The sequence below is a fragment of the Cottoperca gobio genome, chromosome 10 (assembly GCF_900634415.1).
Source record: "Cottoperca gobio chromosome 10, fCotGob3.1, whole genome shotgun sequence".
NCBI classification, from domain to species: domain Eukaryota; kingdom Metazoa; phylum Chordata; class Actinopteri; order Perciformes; family Bovichtidae; genus Cottoperca; species Cottoperca gobio.
This window is the reverse complement of record NC_041364.1, coordinates 8250352-8270109: the sequence shown is the minus strand read 5'-3', so window position 1 is coordinate 8270109 and position 19758 is coordinate 8250352. Positions and strand designations below refer to the sequence as shown.

The window sequence follows — 19758 nt, the reverse complement described above, 5'->3', positions numbered from 1 at the left end:
AGAGAAAACCTGTGTTTAGTTGGCATTAGTCCTCATTGTTTGGGGTCCCACAGACCTCACAAATGAAGCAATTATATGTTTTTAAAATGTCTTCTGGCATTATCAAAACCCACGTAGAAAAGCTTTGAAGGGACGTAACCCTGGGTCTGCACGTGACCTCTTTGGTCCAGACTGAAATATCTCAACAAGTGTACAAAGTATTATAAACATTCATGTTCCTCAGAGGATGAACCCTAATGATTTTGAGGATCCCCCCCCCTGACTTTTCACTCTAGTGCCACCATGAGGTTCATATATGTGGTTGTTGAAATGCCTCAACAACTATTGGATTGCCATAAAACGTGATCCAGACATTCATGTCCCCCTCGAGATGACTTCTAAGAACTTCGGTGATCCTTTTACTTTGCATCTTGGCGCCATCATCCCCAAATGTCTGCAATATTAATGACGTACACGTCAGCTGTAAACTAAACTTAGACGTGTCAGCATTTAGCTCCAAGCACCACTGTGCTGTAACCATGGCCTTTTTCTTTTAATACAACAAATAAGAATATATATTAGATGTTTTATAAGTTATGTTAGAATGCATAAACTATATAATGCCTTTGTTAGCCTTAGACTAATTGTGTATTTATACGGTTAAACGGTTATAAAATGTAAAATATTTAACAAGTAATAGTATTACTATTATTTTTATTAATGAATCACTGTATTATTATAATTATTATTGTTTTTATTTATTTATTGTTTGAATAAGACTTCCTGTGTCTTTTGACATTGTGTTTGTTTATATGGAAAAGAAGCAAACATTTTAAACATAACTTCAATAAGAGAACTCAAATACATCAAATGTAAAAACTATTTCACTATTATACTTATACTTATATACTTATACAATAACAAATGATGCGTACTTTTTGTACTTTTCGATGTGTTAAAAGCTTTTTTTAAAGTTGATGTCCACGTGGAAGAAAACATACAGTACATACCAGAACATTGTATTTATTATAAGAACTATAATAGGAATAAATACAACATTGATACCATGTTTAGTAGCACAGTTCAGGCAGGATTAATACTATCACAAAATAGTTATACTTTTTAAAATGGTATACCTTTCACAAACTATTTCACAGTACAGTATGTCTCTTTATTGATCAGTCTTGTGTAGTATTTCATTCTCAAAAGCAAATGTTTTTACAAAAGAAGGCAAGAAGTGGCTTGTGATGCTTTATCATAAATGTATAATACTGCTCTATTCAACAAAAATATAGTAATAGTGTATTTGCAGTCATTTATTATGTCTTTTTTTTACTGTGTAAGTACAGTACAAGTCCTGCTTTCAGTGTTTGCATGATAGTTCTTTGAATTCTTACAATATACATGTTTGAAAAATATCATTCAAAACAAATTAGTACACTTTGTCACACAAAACTGTGCAAACGACACCATAATCTAACCTGATACAACAATATTTCTAATCGCCTAGTAATGTTTTAAGTCATAATTGGATTTGCATAGCCAGAAACGCTAACTATTGGGCAGAGTGTAATTTAGTTTGATTAATCTTGCTAATCATTACAAAATATCAGGAACTGTAACTCACTCTATGCACTTGTCCTGTGCTCGGCACTGTTTGTGTGGGTGCAGGTGCCAGTAGCACGCTCAAGGTACAAAGATACAACAGAAACAAAAGAGTACATATCTACTTCTTGAGGAATTTGTTTCACAGCAGAAGATGTGGACATTTAAGTGAAAGATGAGGAGAGGGAAATAACATATTTCATGGAAAATAATGGTTCAACATAATTTCTTTTCTTGTACATTTTCCTGCCTCATTGTCACGGGAGCATCCTGCTGGCAGCGATATCTTTTTGCCTTACGCTCCCACATCCAAGGAGAAGGTCACACTGCCCAGGTGGCGGTCAGTGGGTGAATCATTAATGATGCCCTTTCCATTCAGTTTGCATTTCACTTGGATGTGAGTGTCGTACTGCACTCCTGCAAAACGCACAGCCATCACCGGTGCAGAGTAGTTGATCTGAGAAGGGAAGACACACGAGAGGTCAAGACATGACGGGTGTTAATTCACACTTAAATAAAATGGTCTATATTGTTCTCCACAAGGATTAAACTCTCACTCACATGTCTCAACTTCCCATAGTATGGATAGTACTTCATTTCAAAAGTGCTTTTAGGAAAAAATTGGATTTCGCCCAAGGCTTCTGGAGGTCCTTTCTGAAAGAGGAAGAAGTTATGTTTTCTTGACATTTTCATACGTGTGTAAAAAAAATAGTGTTTTGATGGTTACTGTACCTTAACTCCACAAGTCACGTTTACTGCTTTGCCCTGGCCAGGTAAGTAACCAAGAATCTATTGAAAAGTAAGAACATTTTAGTTCCTACATTTTTGTTGGCCATTTCCTCCATCTGCAGCCCACCGGATGTTTGCCCGACAAAGACTTTGTTGAGGTTGAACGTTCCAAATATTAAAATATAGTGTAATTCTAACTTGTATCAACAACAACAAAAGAAGAAGTTACCATGCATGTTAACCAAGACAAAAAGCAGTGCACAAATGGCTTCATGTATCTTCATCCTCTCGCTGAAATGGCCACAAGATGTCACTCACTGAGGAAACTTTGAGCTTCAAAAGTCCAGTAACACTGTGTTCCTGCTGCTTTATGTTCCTTCTTTTGTTTGTACTTTTTGAAGTGCACTGTTTTACTGGTTTGTGTTCCTGACACTCGTCTTACCCGGTTCATTCGAAGGAGGATGCATGGCCTTCCCTGAGAATAGCCATAGTGGGGGTCCTGCAGCCCCGAACAGTCCCCCAACCAGGACCTCTTAAACTGACACGCTTTCCGATCTGCGCTCTCGTCCAACTCGTCCTGCGTGAAGTATTTGTCCTGTGTGCAATGGATATTCTTCTTGTCCTGAGTGCCATCGTTATACGCTGAAAATGGAGGGCAGGGAGAAAGAGGCAGAGAGGGAGGGAGGGAGAAAGAGAGAGGAGAGCATAAATAAACCCTTGCTACAGAAATGCCCTGCCAGGCTCAGGCCTCTGATTAAGGAAGCTTGACAAAAGCAGGGTGAGAAAAAAAAAAACATTTTGAATGGCTGCACTCTGCCCACAAAGAGGCTTCCCTTCCCAGCATGCCGTGCAAGAACCAAACGGAAAAAGGGGACAAAGGTACTGAAGATGAGGATTAACTCATTGCATGCCCGCTTGATTTTAAACAAACTCAACAACCTCATCTGACCCCCCCCCCCCCAACTTTAACATCATCGTCCTCAACCACTATCGACTCACGTCTTAGATATTCATCCATAAACCTCGCATACTTCTTCCAGGATTTGCGATCAGAGGCGTTGAAGGCGATGTCGTGGCCTTCTAGGTGTGGGGCCATCGTCATACCTGCCAGTGGAGACCCAGAGACAGTCAACTGTGCTGGTACTCAAGTAGAAGCAACAGACTGAAGGACAGTCAAGCAGAGAGACGAGAGGAAAAGTGACAGCTGAGGATGCAGTGGAGTGGTTTATATTTACCTGGTGGCATCACTCTATCATTGTAGGTTGGATGGTAGGGACTAATAGACCACATGAGGCAGAACATACAGCCACCAAACATGGCTGCGAGAAACGTATAAAGTGCAGCGTAGAAGAGGAGGATGAGGCCTGAAAGAGGAGTGAATAAAAAGAGTTATTAGGGCGAAGATTTCTGATGAGGTATTAGCACAAAAGTGTCTTACATAACAGACGATACATCTCTCATCACATCATTCCTCTGATCTGAGTGGAGAGGAACAATGGACCATTAAGAATTTACTTTTTTTGCTTGGTGGTCTGTCTGGAGTCCAGCTACTGTCCCTGATCAGGACGGTCATTCATTTGTTTAGTCATACAAAAGCACTGGAATTCAATGGTGGACAGTAATTAAGTAAATGTACTCTAGCACTGTACTTATCCTAAGCCTGAAGTACTTGTACTTACTCTAGTATTTCCATTGTCCTGCTACTTTATACTTATACTCCACTTAAATGTTCTGACAGCTGTATTTACTTTGAAGATTCGAGTTCAGATTTATAATTCAAAATGTAATCAACAAAACTTTATCATTGTATTATTATAGGTTAATTAAGATGAAGCTGTGTTGATCCCTTGCTGAAATTCACAGGCTACTCAGCAGTATATAAAGTATTTAAAAAAAACTATAAGCTAATAATATAACATATATTATTCTGAATTGGGCCATTGTGCAGAATGAGTACTTTTTGTACTTCAAGTACATTTTGATGCTAATACTTTTAAACTTTTAAAAGTATGTAAGTTCTTGAGTGCAGGACTATTTCTGCACTGTGGTTCTTTCACTTAAAGACAAAAAGATTTGTCCACCTCTCCTGGAATTGCAAATAACTCTTAATAGTTTTGGTATAAAATTGAGCGTACTGAGCTAATGTGAGAACCCCATTACAAAGAAACCCAGGGAACTATCATTGTTCTGCAATTTTCAATTAACAGTCCATTAGCAACTAATCAAGCCAAACGTGCTCTAAATTAAATGGCTTTTGCTGTGCAGGCAATTTCACAGGGGACTAGCTGCAGCCAGCCTTGCGTCCCCGGAGCCACAAAGGCCTTTCTGTTTGAGCTCAGTGAGAATTCTCCCAGCTGTCCTTTCACTCAGGAACACAGTGAACCTCCGGTTGCCATCGTAGTGAAGGTCTTTTGCAGCCATAGAGGCCCGGCCAGCTCCAAGGAGCCCCAATCACCCCACTCTGGTATTGTGTCCCCTGTTACACACTCGTCTCACAGGACACACAGCACAGACTTCAACTCAGGGCCTTTCTTCCCCAGACACATGGGCCCCACTGCTCCGCAAGTGTGCACACACGGGTTTTGTAGCTGAAATGAGCTCTGCCTGGGATCCAGCAATGTTCAGCTTATGCAAGTAACACCCACTTTCCTTGGATATTCTCTCTACACTTAGTTGGACCATGTTTGCCATGATGGAGCTGAGGGAGGAGGGGGCTCAGCAGCGTCACATGCCAGCGAATACCAAGAGGCTGCTCCATCATCATTGACTCAACAAACTCGTCTAGTCTGTCGTTTTCTGCCAAATAAAGTTAGCCAAAGCTCAATTTGGCAGTGAGCTCTATGGATAAAAAAAAAGCATCTCTACGTGTTTAACTGCAACTGGGGGGGCCATAAGCATGATAAGTTCAGCTATGAGGTCGCCAAGGCTTTGGGAAAGAGGCTGTGGAGAGCATGGTAAGATGTAGAGGAATGTGATTCCCGGCCAATGTGAGGCCCGGGACAGTGAGCTCCCGCTGGGAAAACGTCCCCAGGCAGTCTGTTTTTGTCAGGGCACTCTGAATTGTCCATGCACCTATGTAAACATTGAGCATAAGGACACACACACACTCGCAGCACAGTGAGCAAAAAAGACATTCATTGCTCTTTTTTTAAGACTTTTCAAACATTCAAAATTAGATCTGTAATCATTGGACACATGCAGTAAAGAAAATAAAGTACTTGTATTAATCCAAACAGCCCCCCCTCATTCCCCAACAACATAAAACATGTCTTTATCGTCAACTCACTCCAGCTCTTCCCAGAGCGACCCATGAATTCGTGGGTCTCTGCATTCCACAGGTATGTCTTAATGTCGTCTATTTTCTGGTAGAGCGTCCTCTCGGGTAACGGCCTGCGCTTCCATCTCTCAAAGTTCAGGTCTTCCTGCTCTAGAGGCTGGTGCTCGGCCAACTCCTCCTGCTCTTCCTCCAGCTCTTGGCCATGTTTGAGTATCACTTTATGAGGCTGGTGGAAAGAAGGAGAAAAAAAGCCCTCACCACACATATTTCACAACTGTTAAGTTCTGCAGTCAACCTATTTTCTTTTCAAATCACTGCAGGAAAAAAATGGCATGCCTTCTGATCCGAGTATGACCGACGATATAAACTGCCAGAGAGTGCTCTACATATTAATGAACATCACACTGATGGTCCTGTCCCCTGTTTCTGCAAATTATAAACCCGCTGGTGACCTCTCTGGCACTCGTTGGGAGAGCTGACCTCCTCTGAGTGGACCCTCCTGCTTGGAGCAGCAGCTGCAGACAGCAGAGCTGGAGGGTCACTCTGACAGCCAGATGTTACTCACTGAGTCTCAGCATCCACAGGCCAGGACACACAGATCCCAGAGGAACCACAGGACGCTTCATAGAGTCACGGAAAAGTCACTTCATTCGTGAGAATTTAGCTTTTAAAACAATCTTCTGTTAATTTGTATTTAAATGCTGTTATACTTTCAGTCTTTTGCCAATAAAAACACTTGATTATTGAGTTGATTATAACTTTGCTGTTAAGTTAAAAGAAAACTTCAGTGCTAGTGAAAAAGATACTTCATCTGCTTCAGTAAAATAAAGTGATTATGAAATTATATATGTTTTATTTAATGTCAGCACTTACAAGACTTGGTGGATGGTTTTTAAGGAGCGTCTCTTCAGCTCCTCCCTCTGTGGAACTGGGCTCCATATTCTTCACAGAAGGAAAAGGTACTTGTTAAACCAATCACATCTACCATTGCCATTGACTTAGAGTGACACACCTATACATCTGCAAACTTGTCGACTTCAACATTTGCAAAACTTTTCACATAAATACCAAGCTATTTGAATAGCTTAATCTGCAGTCAGACACAAGAGATAATGATTATAGCTGTAACAAGTTAGAATTTCAATGATAAATCTGACATACCTGAAGTTTTGTTTGCAATAGAAACGCGTCTTCAAACGTCAAAAGCCCTCTTGACCCCGGGAGGAAAAAATAATGTTTGTCAAAAAGTAATTGGGGATTTCATTAAAAAGTTTTAGGCATGCAAAGGGGTCCGGGTGTGGAGAACCTCCTGCAACTAAGCGCGCATCATAGTGAATGAACGCTGAACAGGGGGAAACTGGGGGTGGGATACAAAGTGCTTTTTTTTGGTCCGAGGGACGTTTTGGCAGCGGCCTGGACCAGAGCACTGTATTCAGAACACGCACAACATCAGCCATTGTCTGCTAAGCTGGGCTAAAACCGAAGCAAAGCCTGAATACAATATTTATAGCTGATCCCAACACAAGACACTGTTGTCAATCTTTGCCTGGCTGCATAGGCCTACTGTACGTACACATAGACACTTGGAATTATAACGTGTCTTTAAAAAAAATATTGTTGACCGGGCATATGTTTAACATGACACAAAATAATCATAAATGTAATATCAGTCATGTATTTCCACATGCATGCATACTGATACAGTTCCCAACGCCAGCAGATCCACGGACTCCTGCAGCAACTGTTTACCATAAACTCCCCTTTGGAGAAGTTCAAGTTGTCCTCATCCCTGATCCAATCTGCACGCCAGTCACGTAACTCGCTGTTACCCCATGTTAAAAGTGGGAGAGGGGGGACTTTTTTTCTTCTTCTTTTACATGAAAAGAGAATTTGCGTCATGGAAAAAATCTGTCCTGGCGCGGCAAAAACGTGCGCGTATATCTGTGTGTGTGTGTGTGTGTGTGTGTGTGTGTGTGTGTGTGTGTGTGTTTTTACAGTGAAGGTCAATAATTCTGCTTACCACATAAGGCCATTTACTGAAAAGTAAAAATCACCAGAACATTTTGCAGGGAACGCCTACCTATATTGAAAGCATTACTTTCATGTCCATAAAGAGGAATCATCTTTATCTTATTTATGATTGCTTTAATACATATGCAATACATTGTCCCTACAAGTGATTATACAAGCATTTGTGCAGGGCAAGCTCTATGGTCGGGTTAACCTGCAAGAGGGCCCCAGGGTACAAATGAGCTGCGAGGCCCCTATTACCCAAACTATCTGTGCATGTGTTTTTTTAGGAGCTGGAAAACGACCTGACTACACATTTGATGTGGTATTTTGAAGTTAGTGCACAGTATCACCAAGTAAAATTCCTGTGTACATTGTATATTTGACAAATAAAGCGATTCTGAATTTGATAATGTCAGTTTTGGAGAAAAGTGTTCCTGTCATATGAATGGGATTTTTGGATAGAGTTTATGCTACTTAAGCAACATGACATTGTATAAGGATGTAGCTTTAAAAATAAAGTTGGGTTGTATTTTAATTTCATTTAAAAACAGCCAAATGTGTGCACTGCAATAGGACAGGACATATGCATAGGACAATAAAATGTCAGACAGCTTTATGCTTTAAATATCAAGCAAACTTTGCTGTGTGTGCAGAGCTGTTTTAGGATATTAGAAATGCTGAGGTCTTGTGTCCAAGTTTTTCACTGTAACGGCAACCACCCCAGAAAGTATGCAAAATATGTACATTTTTACTTCTTTTTTTATTCAGTTAACTTAATTCTGTATTGTTTTATGAACTAACTAGATATAATGAATCAAATATTTTCTGTAATGTTATTTTCCATACATGAAGGTCTAAATGTTGTTTGAAAAACTTTTGAAAAGGGCCAGGAATGAAGTTCCAGATGGCAAACACTGAATCTTAATTATTTCATTCATTACTTATTCTGTCATTGGTAAATAAATAAAAATCCCAGAATGAACAGAGGAAGTAACAGCCCTGTCGATGTGACAAATAAATATTGCAACCAAGGTAAAAAAGAAGAAGAATGAAGCAACGTACAAAAAGAGAGAATGAATGAATGAAAAAGAGCTTTTATTTTATTTTTTCAACATATTTACATTTCAATGTATCTGTAGTTATAGTTTCATGGTTATTTGTTTATCTCTTTAATATGTGTGGTTATTGTGTATTTTCAGTCTCATATCTGACATGGATGTTCTCCTTTTAATGTTGCTACTACAAATGAAGTAGTACTGTCAACCTTCGCAGCTTACTTAAATAAAAATATAAGCAACAAAGCAAAAAAAGAAAGCATGTGTCACTTTGTTGGATAATTACTGTGCTGCTCGCTTAATGTCTGATGGCTCTTGAACGCAACGTTGTATTTCTGCCAGAGGATGGCGCTCGATGCTCGGCCTGTTAAACCGTCAGGTGGTGACCACGGGTGCTATCAACGAGACCTGTTACAGTTACTTTCCTTTCTCAGTAATGTTTAAACCAAATGTATTATTATTATTATTATACTTATTCGTTATTAATGAACAAATACTGAACTTGTACATTCTTAGTTATAATTTCCAAACCAATTGTTCGATTTGTTCAATTACCTCAACGCTTGCCGTCGCTCATCTTGTAACGCTGTAACTTTGAATGTTAGCTAAGTTAATTAACAGTTATCTTAAATATGGCGATATATTTGTCACTTGGTGAATGCATACATGTATTTAATCAACAGAGATGATAGTATCAGGAGAATATAAACTATATTTATCACTCTGACTATTCAAATGTTGACCTACTGAGAGGTTTGTAACGGACAGTAACGTAACGGACAGTTTAACGGTCACGTACTCCGGCGTGAACTGATACTATGTTAGCTATCGGAGTTAAGTATCGTTACATTTTGCGTTCAAACAGCGTACAAGCAACGAATGTGAGAGTACTAGAGTAGGGTATGTGTGTGACATGCGCACAGACAGCCAGCAGCAGTAGCGACCACAGTCCCGACACCGACACATCGTGAGGGCACAGACCGACAGATGTCTCAACAGCCGCGGGGATGTAAATGAGATTGGCTCGGAGGGTTGTTGTCAGAGAATGCCACAGCAAGCGAGCTCGGCGTCTGCGTTAGCTCACAACTGTACACAGCTAGCTCTAAAATATATAGATAGTAGCGTTGAGTCGTGATTATTTTTTAATTTTTTTTTTTTGCAAGAGGATCGTCCTGCGTTAAACATCCTCCAGCCAGCATGCCTCCTGCTCAGAGCCTCCAAACCAACGGCATGACCCTCTCTGAAACGAGCATAGGTAGGTGTGTGCAAGGTCAGCGGCGTGTCTGCAGCAGGTTTGATCAATTAAATAATATACTCGTTTAACCACACTGCGGAGCTTTCATTCAACACTCAAAGCTTCTGTACATGTTTCCTACACACTACTTAGACCACTCACATGTGTTGTTTGTGTCGGTTAAAAACAATAACTGCATGTTTTGTGATAAAAAACACTCGTTGCATCACCAGACTGGTGTTTTTTTCTGGTCCAGGCCGCAGCGCGTCACTGCAGGTGCGGCGACGTTGAGTAACCTCATGAGCCTGGATGTTTGGCTGCCTGACACAGACTTTGGCAGGATGTAAGACTGCTAACATGCCAATTATAGGAATAAAATGGTCCAATCATGTAGTGGAAAATCAGTGAATATATTTTGACCATTTTTAGTGCAGCTCATAACAGGCTAGATAGTAGAAGATTGTTGCTTGTGGGACTACACAGTTAATAGAAACATCCATGTAAATTTGCTTGTATTAGGCTGTGGAAGCCCATTGCCCTATGTAAAAAAAAAAAAAAAAAAATGTACTCTCACCACACTGTAATTATCATTGTAATATAACTCCCAGCTCTGCAGAATTGTACATATATTTGTAGATGTCTTTAATCTCAGAGGCTATCATAATGCAGGCACCCTGGTGAGAAATCTTGACAGAAACCATCTTTGCCTGCTCAGTGTACTGAGTTCTTATTGATCTCTTGGTTGGAGCATCATAACTCACTAACGGTGACATCTGTCTGTGACTTGCCAACTTTTCCAATAATTGATAAAACAACATAGATGTGACGTGGTTGATCTATTAGTCTGTGACAATGTTGTGAAGAGTTTTCTGAAGATGAAGTAGATAAGCCAGAAGCAGCTGTATCTTACTCTATCAGGCTGCTGAACCAAATGCATTAGAGGAAATAATTAAGAAGGCTGCCAGGACTGGCCACTCCCTTCTGTCTCTCTCGTCAGTTTGTAATATTTGACTTCACAAAAAGGCCCTGAATATTGTTACAGATGATTTTTAGTTAGCAGCTCTTTGAAGAAAGACCTCTGAGATGAGTTTCAGGTTTAATGGTTTAAAAGAAGTACATTCTTTGAGGCTATTTGACCCTTGTTAATGTTGTAAACTTTTGGCTCTTTGTTTTTAGTTTATGGTAATATGTTTAGATTATTTGACTCTCTCTCACACTTTGTTTATTACATATTTTGTTATGCATTTGAATATATTCTTATGTAAATGATGGTTGTGTTATTATGAGTAAGTTGAGCACTATGAGCTCACCAAGGCAAGTTTGGTTAAGACAATTTGCTGTAATACAGTTACCTTAATGAAAACTCTGCTTTACCGATATACGGTGTATAGTCAACTGGCCTCACAGGATGCATGTATCATACAGTAGAGAGCATGTTATTAGTATTCTGTAAAGTATTCATTTCCATTTGAACCTTTAAAAAAAATGTGTTATGCCTTCGTTAGACAGAATACAGCAAAAGCTGAAGAAGGCTGTTTGTGTCACGTTTCACATGATGTTGATTTTTTTTTGTGTATTTCCCTGTTAAAAATACACTTTCTCTACAAATAGGATCAGGCCTTCTTACAACATCTTCAAAGGAGCAATCACTGTAATGCCTTGCTCCTACTTTAACTGAATTGGCCACTGATTGTCAATGTCTCGGAGAAACTCCAGTCCAGTCACAAGTCTCTTTCACTGCTTCCCATTGCAGCCTAATCGACTCATTTCAATTCACTTTACTGTTACAGCAGTAATGTTCACTCATTTGTCTTCTTGTAGGTTCTTTTAAGAGGAGGAAGAGGAAATCCATAATAGTGACAGTGTTGCTGCTCATCGTATCTGTGCTCATCCTCATCTTTGGCCTGGCAGCGACCACCAGGACGCAGAACATCACAGTGGGCGGCTACTACCCAGGAGTCATTGTGAGTGCACATTCACACCTGAATGCAACAGCAGCAGGCTTGTCTCCACTGTCAGAGTTCAAAACGAGCGAGGTGTGAGTGAAGTGAGAGAGTTTCTAGCCAGCTCTTCCCGCTCCTGATGAACCTAATTACTGAAGGTCTCTGATGGGTGACGCTTCCCCACATTCATTATTCAGCATCACCGTCATTAAGGGCTGAGTGAGGCAAAGTATCTCAGTCCATAAATGTGTTTTCTTCACAGTACTTGGCTTTTAGCATTCTGCAATCAGGGAAGCAGCCACTGTCTGCTACATTTCTAAAGAATCTTCTTCTAACTTCAACCCTAAAATCATAGTTTAGTCATTGAACATTTTATGTAATGTACAGAGATTTAAGATGTAAAATGTATTTTCCCTATCTATAAAAGTGAATAGTTTATAACATTGTAAACATGCTGAAATGGTTCTCCAGAGTATGACCAAAACATTTTACACTTGGTTTATCTCACACTACTCCAAAATCACAGATTTATAGTGAAATTAGATAAATACTTCACAATAAATCACAAGTTTCATCATATATTGATTCTTTGGACAATGATATAATATTTTGCTGAAATCACAAAGTCTGCCACGATACGCTTTGATTTGGTGACATGATATCATATGCCCATTTAACACAATAAAACAATAGGGAGTCTGTCAGATAAAAGGTGGCAAGGCCATTTCGTACCTTAAAAACTAAGAGAAGGACTTTAAAATCAATCCTTAAAGATACAGGGAGCCAGTGTACGCTGCTTAAATACTTGCATCAGTAAAAAGTCTCTCATTTTTAGTTTTAGTTAAAAACCTGGTAGCAGCATTGTGACTGGTCTGTAGTTGTGCAATAGCTGCTTTTGGTAGGCCAGTATAAAGATTGGTACAGTACACAAGACGACTAGACATTAAAGCATGAACAAGCTTCTTTGCATCTTGCTGGCTCAGGAGCGGTCTCACCTTCACTATATTGCGCAAATGATAAACAGCAGTTTTGGTCAAGTAATTAAAATGAGCTTATTTGTCATTACGCTTAAAAATATGGAACATGCTTACTTTAAACATGACTCAGAAATAAGGGCTTATCCTAACTTATCGACTTTACATCGCTGATCATTGTGTCGTTATAGCTATATCGACGGATCGTTACTCCCTTGATAGAGGCACTTACGACTATTTTCTCTGCTTTTCAGCTGGGCTTTGGCTCTTTTCTGGGAATTATCGGTTCTCATTTGATAGACAACAAGAGGCAGATGGTAAGAGGATGTATATTACCTTGGTGTCTCCTTGTCTCTACAGTTACATTAAACTGCAATATCAGTCCCAATTGCCTTACGACAGCCTACAGGCCTGATTACATTGTTAATGTGACGACAGACAGAGCTGACCCAGACTGTGAGTCCCACTTGGCCTGAGGAGGTATGTGTAGTGGAGCAAGTATCCTGGGCTTCAAGGGAGATGCAGCCAGAAATAGAAATAGGGTGTAAGTTGAGGAGCACCGATGCCGACACAGGAATGTGGGGAAGGAAACTGCAGATGAGGGGAGCAGGTGGGAGGTGCCAGGCGGAGACTGTCAGAGCTGAAATGAAGAATGGGTTTGTACCGTGGCACCTTTTCACATAACGCAGCAGAGTTTGGCTGGCTGGACTCCCACAACTGACCAACATGTTACAACACACTGCCCCTGATGGGTTGTTAGCCATAACATTTTATTACACATAATAAAATGTGTTGAGATATTTTATGGTCTGGGATATTAAAGCCAAGTTATTTTTGTATTACATTTTCAGTACAGCTGAAATGTGTAATTGAGCAACAGAGGATTATTTGGCAACTATTTTGGTAATCAAATAATTGCTTCATTCATTTTTTTAAGCACGCATGTCAAGAGTTCTCTGCTTCCAGCCACTCAAATGTGAATATTCACAGATTTCCTTCATCTTTTATGATAGTAAATTGAATATATTAGACTGTTGGTTGGACAAAACAATCTGAAGAATTGTGATGACATATATCACTATTTTAATGAGAGAATTATCAGCACATTAATCAACAATAATGAAAAATAAACAGTTTCAGACTCAAATAAAATAAGACATTTAAAGACAACATCGTGGACTCTGAGAAACTGGGATGGACATTTCTCACATTTTATAGACCAAATGATTAATTTATTAATGAATTAATCTAGAAAATAATCTGCATGACTATTCAATATTAAAATAATCGTCCTTGTGCCTGTTTAAGTGGAGTTTATTGTTTTCTGTAAAAAACAAATCAGCGTGATGAAGATTGATGAAGCTGATGTTTTCTTTCACAGTTGGTGGCATCTATTGTCTTCATCAGTTTCGGAGTGGTGGCTGCCTTCTGCTGTGCTATTGTTGATGGAGTATTTGCTGCGAGGCACATCGTAAGTATCAATGAAGCTTCTACTTATTTAACCAAACTGATAAATTATGAATTTGGATAACACTTTAATCAATGCCATCCCCATTAAATCTTAATAAACTCTGTCTGCATGAGATAGATTAGATTAGATAGTAAAACGTGTGCCCTCATTCAAGGGCATTGCTCACATATGGCCATCTGTAGAAGCTGCTGCACCCTTCTCAGCGAGACAAATATATTTTATGGTAGAGGGAGATTATTTTCCATGACGCAAGTACTTGAAACAATAAGTAACCACTAATGCACTCTTAAAACAATTATGCTAAAATAAGTTATGGCTCGGTGAAAACGGGGATCAGCGCCTTTAGGCAGATTTAATTTGCCAGTGGCGTCAGTGAAATGGAAAATGGAATTTCTTTTCAGACAGTTTTTTCACACTGAACCTGGATTTTTGGGAGCCAACGGTCTTTACCCAGTTAATAATCCACTTTACTATCTTTCTAAGCAGTTTTGATTGATGAAGTTCGATTATAATCATGATTAACATTACAGTCATTAATCGTGCAGCACTAATCGCGTAAGATTTCTTGTCTCGTCCATTTAGTTTCTTCTACTTTAGTGTATGTTTGTACCAGTGATGAGTTGTGCAGTCAACTCTATGAACATGTTGTTTATTGTACTGCAGGACCTCAGGCCTCTGTATGCTGGCCGCTGCGAGTTTCACTCCAGTGAGACTTCATCTGAACGTGATGTAAAAAAACAATATTTCATCTGCATGTGAATATTACATCCTCAGTGTATGTGTTAGCCCTAAACTTGTATTCAGACATTGTTACGAGCCAGAAGCCGATCCCGAAGTAAAAAGACAAATCATTTAAAACAATTCTTGACCTTCAGGTGCCATGTCAGACATCTTCCCGCTCACCCTGTAACCTGCATGTGAAGGGCAACACCTGTTACTGCTGCGACCTCTACAACTGCGGGAAGTGAGTACCCTGACCTCGGAAACGGTGGCTACTTACTTTGCTGTGTTGCTTTGATTGTTTGGATTTTTGATGTGTACAGTTGTGCCATTTTTGTGGGAGATTTCTTTGAACTTTTCTTTCAACCTTTGTTTCAGAGAACATCCTCTTATGGGACTTCAGAATAAAGATGTTTTGAAAAAGTTTAGGAAATCATCCATGATTTGGAAGTAGGTCCCTTTTTCTCTAGAACCATATTGGCCATTAATGATTTAAGTCATTTCTTTTTATTTGTTACGTGATGATTGAAGTAACTGTGTAGTTTTAATGATGTAACTCATCATAGAAATATATGTTTTTAGGATGCCATTTCCTCTGCATGTCTTTTTTGTGTCTGACTAAGCTAGGCATGGGACAATATTACAATTTTATTATTATATTATATTATTATTATTATAGCAAACTAATTGCAATTCAATATATTATAACAATATTATTACATTTTATTGCGTCAAAGATACGACACATCTTTTTTTAGTGAACTCCCTTTTTAGTAATAAACAAACAAGCAAACAATCTTAAGTAAGGGAATCAGAAATTATTTGCGACCCCTGCATAAATAAATCGCAACATTGTGCAAGACTCATTTTTCTTACATGATAATCCCTTTATTTTTTAAATCGGGCTCCATTTTTCACTTCTCTACCATGATGGTGAGCTTCACAGCTTTTTCAAGTCACTCATGTGAGACTATTCACAATTATACCGGTAATAAAAATTCCCCACGTTTGATTGTGAGTGTTTGTCATCACGATCTGCGATTAAAATCCTGTATCGTCCCATCCCTGGACCAAACACCCACCCATTTCATCTGTCTCTAGCTCTCATAGACTCATTTATTTCAATGAATCAAAACCTGTTTGTCTTTCATTGTGTCCTTAATACAAGGAGGAAAAAACGTTATTGGTGACTTTTGTGGCTTGACTGTACGCCGTTTCCCTCTCTGTCCCACCCATTTGGGCTAGCCGTGTTGAGCTGATTGGAGGCTACCATGAATACACGGATGTGAAGAGCTGCCAGGATGTGGTGCACCTCTATCACCTGTTGTGGTCCGCTACAATCCTCAACATTGTGGCCCTCTTTCTGGGCATCATTACTGCTGCAGTGTTGGGGGGCTTCAAAGACATGGTAGGTACATGTGCTGCATTCATGCAGTGTCGGAATAATCGGAAAAAATAGTTTCAGAGTGCCGTTGGCGAACATAGCTTAGTACCCTACTTGCAAAGTTAACATCATATTGGCAGACGAAATTAAATGTTGGGTTGATGGTACGAACCTTTTTATTAATTGACGTATTGCATTGCATATACCAACAAAGAAGAGAAGACGCCATCGGGCAACTGATGAAGGCTTTTGTTTTGTAATTCTCTGTTTGCATTGATAGAAACTGATCAATATTCTTCATGTCCTTGTCAGACTCCCTCTGCTGCTTTAGAGAGTTCATCTGAACCAGAGGCCATCACAGCTCCAGTCCCCTCACAGCCTCCTCCACCCACCACCTCCCTCAACTCTTATTACAACACTGCCCCCTGCCTGCCGCCTTACACCGCCTACGACCTGCAGGTACAGAGCAACTTTTAACCTGAACTGGTTGATCTGCATCAGAGCAGTTATTGGTGTAATATTAGCAGATGTTTTATCAGCAATGTCTAATTCAGATGAAGGCTTTCAATCAAAATTCAGTTTTTAATGAAAAGGGAAACTGAAATTATTCAAGCAATGTTATGACGTAGAATTGCATTTAACTTCAGTATTATCCCGGAATGGGCTTAACGTTTTAATGCAAGCAGCAACCATCTTAGTTCTTACACTTTCTGGTAATCTGTCATTATAGGCCCTTTTTAAAGCAGGCCATTTTGACATGACATGTAATAATTACAGAATACAAGGGTCCACCTAAATGGTACAGGGCCATAAATCATTTTATTAATTACACCTGTGTTTACCCTGCGATGACATTTCAAAATGCCTTCTGTGAAAAGTCTGAAGTTTAATCAAGAGTATTAAAAAGAAAGGTCTGTTCTGTTTGAAGAAATGAGAGTTTCAGATCTTTGCCTTCTGACTCTGATATAAAGACTGTTTCATACCTTCGGCCGTCTCTGTGAAGACGATAACCAGAGCACATAAACCCATTAAGGGCCCAAATTCCCAAAGAAAAAATGGTTTCAGACTCATTTTGTCTTCCCTGCAGGGCTCCTACCTGTTCCCTGACTCCTCCGGTCTGTCAGATGACTCCCAGTCTGGAGCCAGTCACCTGTGGCCCACCATGATCCCTCCACGCTACTCTCCTCCTCACAACCACCCTGATGATAAGCCCCCACCTTACAGCCCGTAAGATGGCTTCCAGCTAAGAAGGCACCTGAAACGTTGTCAGGTGTTTTTACGATGCTGATCGAGTGGTTTGAATGCACAATTCCTCTTTTCCTCACAATCTTTGAGAACTGTGTTGGAGAAAAGGCGGTGAGGAAGAGGAAGATGGCTGCGGAGCACTCTCACTTTGAGTTCAGCCCAACACAAGGATTGTCTGTCGCTCTGGGCACAACTCACACATCAAGAGAGAGGCAACCGGTTCAAAGCCAGGACTGTTTACACATCTATCTGCCTTAATGCAAACGGGCTTCCAGCGCTGCAGCTCTGGGTCACCTGGACTTATTCTGTACAATGTCAAAACCTCTCCTCCAGCTCATGCTTTATGTTCCCCTCTCTTAAGTACATATTGTAAATGCTTCCTGCCTCGAGTGGCACAAATGATAACGTCCTCACTGTTTGCACTGTAAGGAGATGAGCACAGCTACGAGCCTCCTGTGAGATCAAACCTCAGTCACATGAAAGCTTTGGTGTCTTCACCAGATCTGAATCATCTACAGAGTTAGAAAATGTTGTAGTCGGCCCAAGCAGTTGGTTCTTTAGAGGTCAATTAGGTAGAGATAACACTAATGGCGGTATTACATGCTCATAATGTATGTACAGTGATACTCAGATGCTCCTTCAGTGGTTTAGCTAATCAAACAGATCATCTATTTAACGACTCTTCAGTTTATGTTCAAAAATATCGTGGTCCATGTGGGGTTGAACTTTGCAGAACAACGTTTATGAAGAAATTAACTATTCTGCAGTAGAACAGCTAAGTTACAGTCCAAACCCTATTTATTGTATTTTCACTAAAAGCTGCAAAGCTGGTAAGCATATAACGTGGGAACAGTCGGTGCTGGATTCACTGACATGATGGGAGATCATGAAAAGAAGAACTGTTCTCTGAGGAAGAGTGAAGAAGAGTGAACTTAGTCTATGTCTATAAGACTGGTCAGCTTTAATCACTGCTTTCATAATTTAACACTCGGGGGCTGATCGTCGATTCCTTTTTGTCTTGCCATTAAAAATCTTTTGTGTAATTCAAATTGTGTTGTTTCTTTTTAGCTAAGCTAGCAGCGCGGCCAGTTCTGTTTGATCCAAAATAAAACAGCTCGACAAGTAAAAGGTAGGCTGCCATGAAACTTTGTAGAAACATTCAGTGACCAGAAGCTGAAACCTTAAGACTTCAGCGATCCCGACTTTTGCAAGGTTCACACTTTTGGTATTTGGGGAGATGTCTCAAAAAACCGTTTGTCATGTCATGGACTGCCATGACATTTGGTGTCGATGTTCATGTCCCCAATCTAAAAATAATACGTTTAGTGATCCTTTTACTTCCCACTTGGCGCCATCATCATCATCGTCAAACCTTTAGTTTCCAAATCCTTGGTTTATGACCAAATTCCTGAAAAACCGCCTCAGCTCTATTATTATGTTTAGTGCTAATTAGCAAATGTTAGCATGCTTAAATAAGACTGAACATGGGAAACATACCTGCTAAACATCAACATGGTAACATTTATACATACCTCAGAGCCACTAGCATGTCTGTAAACATGTTTAACTGATTTACATAAGTGAAATTAGAGTGGTTTAATTAACATTACACTTTAGAAGTTCATACTTTTTCACGAGGGTCTGATTAATTCACTGATTCACATAAACGAAACATTCACAAACATAAGGATTCTGCACCATTTCTCGGTCAGCAATTAAACGTAAGCACATTTGTGGCATTGAACCACTTCTTAATGCAAAATGTCAGATTTACTTGAGCATTATCACTTCCATTGAAGCATGCGTTCAGATGACACCCAGGTGGATTTGATCTTCTCATCAGAGGCTCGTTTAAGTAACTCAACTTGCAGCCAGTGTTTACCTCTAATGAATATGACTGTGCCTCAAGGTTGCAGCAGGTCGTTGCTTACTAAGTTGCATTTTGACTGTGGGAAACATGGCATCAGAAGTTTAAGTGTCACATTGTCACTAAGCAGAGAGGGCTTTCTCAGTGTCAATGTATGGCCAAACTTAAGAAGTGACTGGTGGTCTCAGACTTTTGGACCCAACTGTATAAATCAGTCCCAATACACTAGTGAGTTCAACTCTTACATCGTATTCTGGATCTT

The 19758-nt window shown here is 39.7% G+C and overlaps 2 protein-coding genes across 5 annotated transcripts; one reads left to right on the top strand and one right to left on the bottom strand.

Moving 5' to 3' along the window:
• Positions 1-986: 986 nt before the first annotated feature.
• On the bottom strand, positions 987-6933 carry atp1b4 (ATPase Na+/K+ transporting subunit beta 4). Its single transcript, XM_029442256.1, has 9 exons — positions 6752-6933; positions 6464-6532; positions 5600-5816; positions 3549-3677; positions 3313-3417; positions 2756-2955; positions 2317-2373; positions 2146-2238; positions 987-2041 (listed from the first exon to the last, which is right to left on the bottom strand). Exons 2-9 carry the CDS (start codon positions 6527-6529, stop codon positions 1880-1882), a joined length of 1029 nt encoding a protein of 342 aa, XP_029298116.1. The 5' UTR covers positions 6530-6532; positions 6752-6933; the 3' UTR covers positions 987-1879.
• Positions 6934-9438: 2505 nt separating this feature from the next.
• tmem255a (transmembrane protein 255A) lies at positions 9439-18672 on the top strand. Of its 4 annotated transcripts, none has more exons than XM_029442358.1 (10): positions 9439-9913; positions 11714-11856; positions 13064-13126; positions 14191-14280; positions 14944-15009; positions 15156-15244; positions 15379-15450; positions 16246-16408; positions 16697-16843; positions 17472-18672. In XM_029442358.1, the coding sequence occupies exons 1-10, from the start codon at positions 9856-9858 to the stop codon at positions 17613-17615; spliced, it is 1035 nt and encodes a 344-aa protein (XP_029298218.1). In that variant the 5' UTR covers positions 9439-9855; the 3' UTR covers positions 17616-18672. The 4 variants fall into 4 exon arrangements, with proteins under 4 accessions (XP_029298218.1, XP_029298217.1, XP_029298220.1 ...); XM_029442357.1 differs by having other exon boundaries at positions 16240-16408; XM_029442360.1 differs by lacking the exon at positions 15379-15450.
• The last annotated feature ends 1086 nt before the right edge of the window (positions 18673-19758 follow it).

Coding starts and splice junctions, on each gene's coding strand:
- atp1b4 (XM_029442256.1), bottom strand. CDS start 6,529: ATGGAGCCCAGTTCCACAGAGGGAGGAGCTGAAGAGACGCTCCTTAAA. Junction 2,374..2,755: donor TCCTCCTTCGAATGAACCGG/GTAAGACGAGTG, acceptor ACTTTTCAATAG/ATTCTTGGTTACTTACCTGG. Junction 2,239..2,316: donor ACGTGACTTGTGGAGTTAAG/GTACAGTAACCA, acceptor TTCCTCTTTCAG/AAAGGACCTCCAGAAGCCTT.
- tmem255a (XM_029442357.1), top strand. CDS start 9,856: ATGCCTCCTGCTCAGAGCCTCCAAACCAACGGCATGACCCTCTCTGAA. Junction 9,914..11,713: donor CCTCTCTGAAACGAGCATAG/GTAGGTGTGTGC, acceptor GTCTTCTTGTAG/GTTCTTTTAAGAGGAGGAAG. Junction 13,127..14,190: donor TAGACAACAAGAGGCAGATG/GTAAGAGGATGT, acceptor TTTCTTTCACAG/TTGGTGGCATCTATTGTCTT.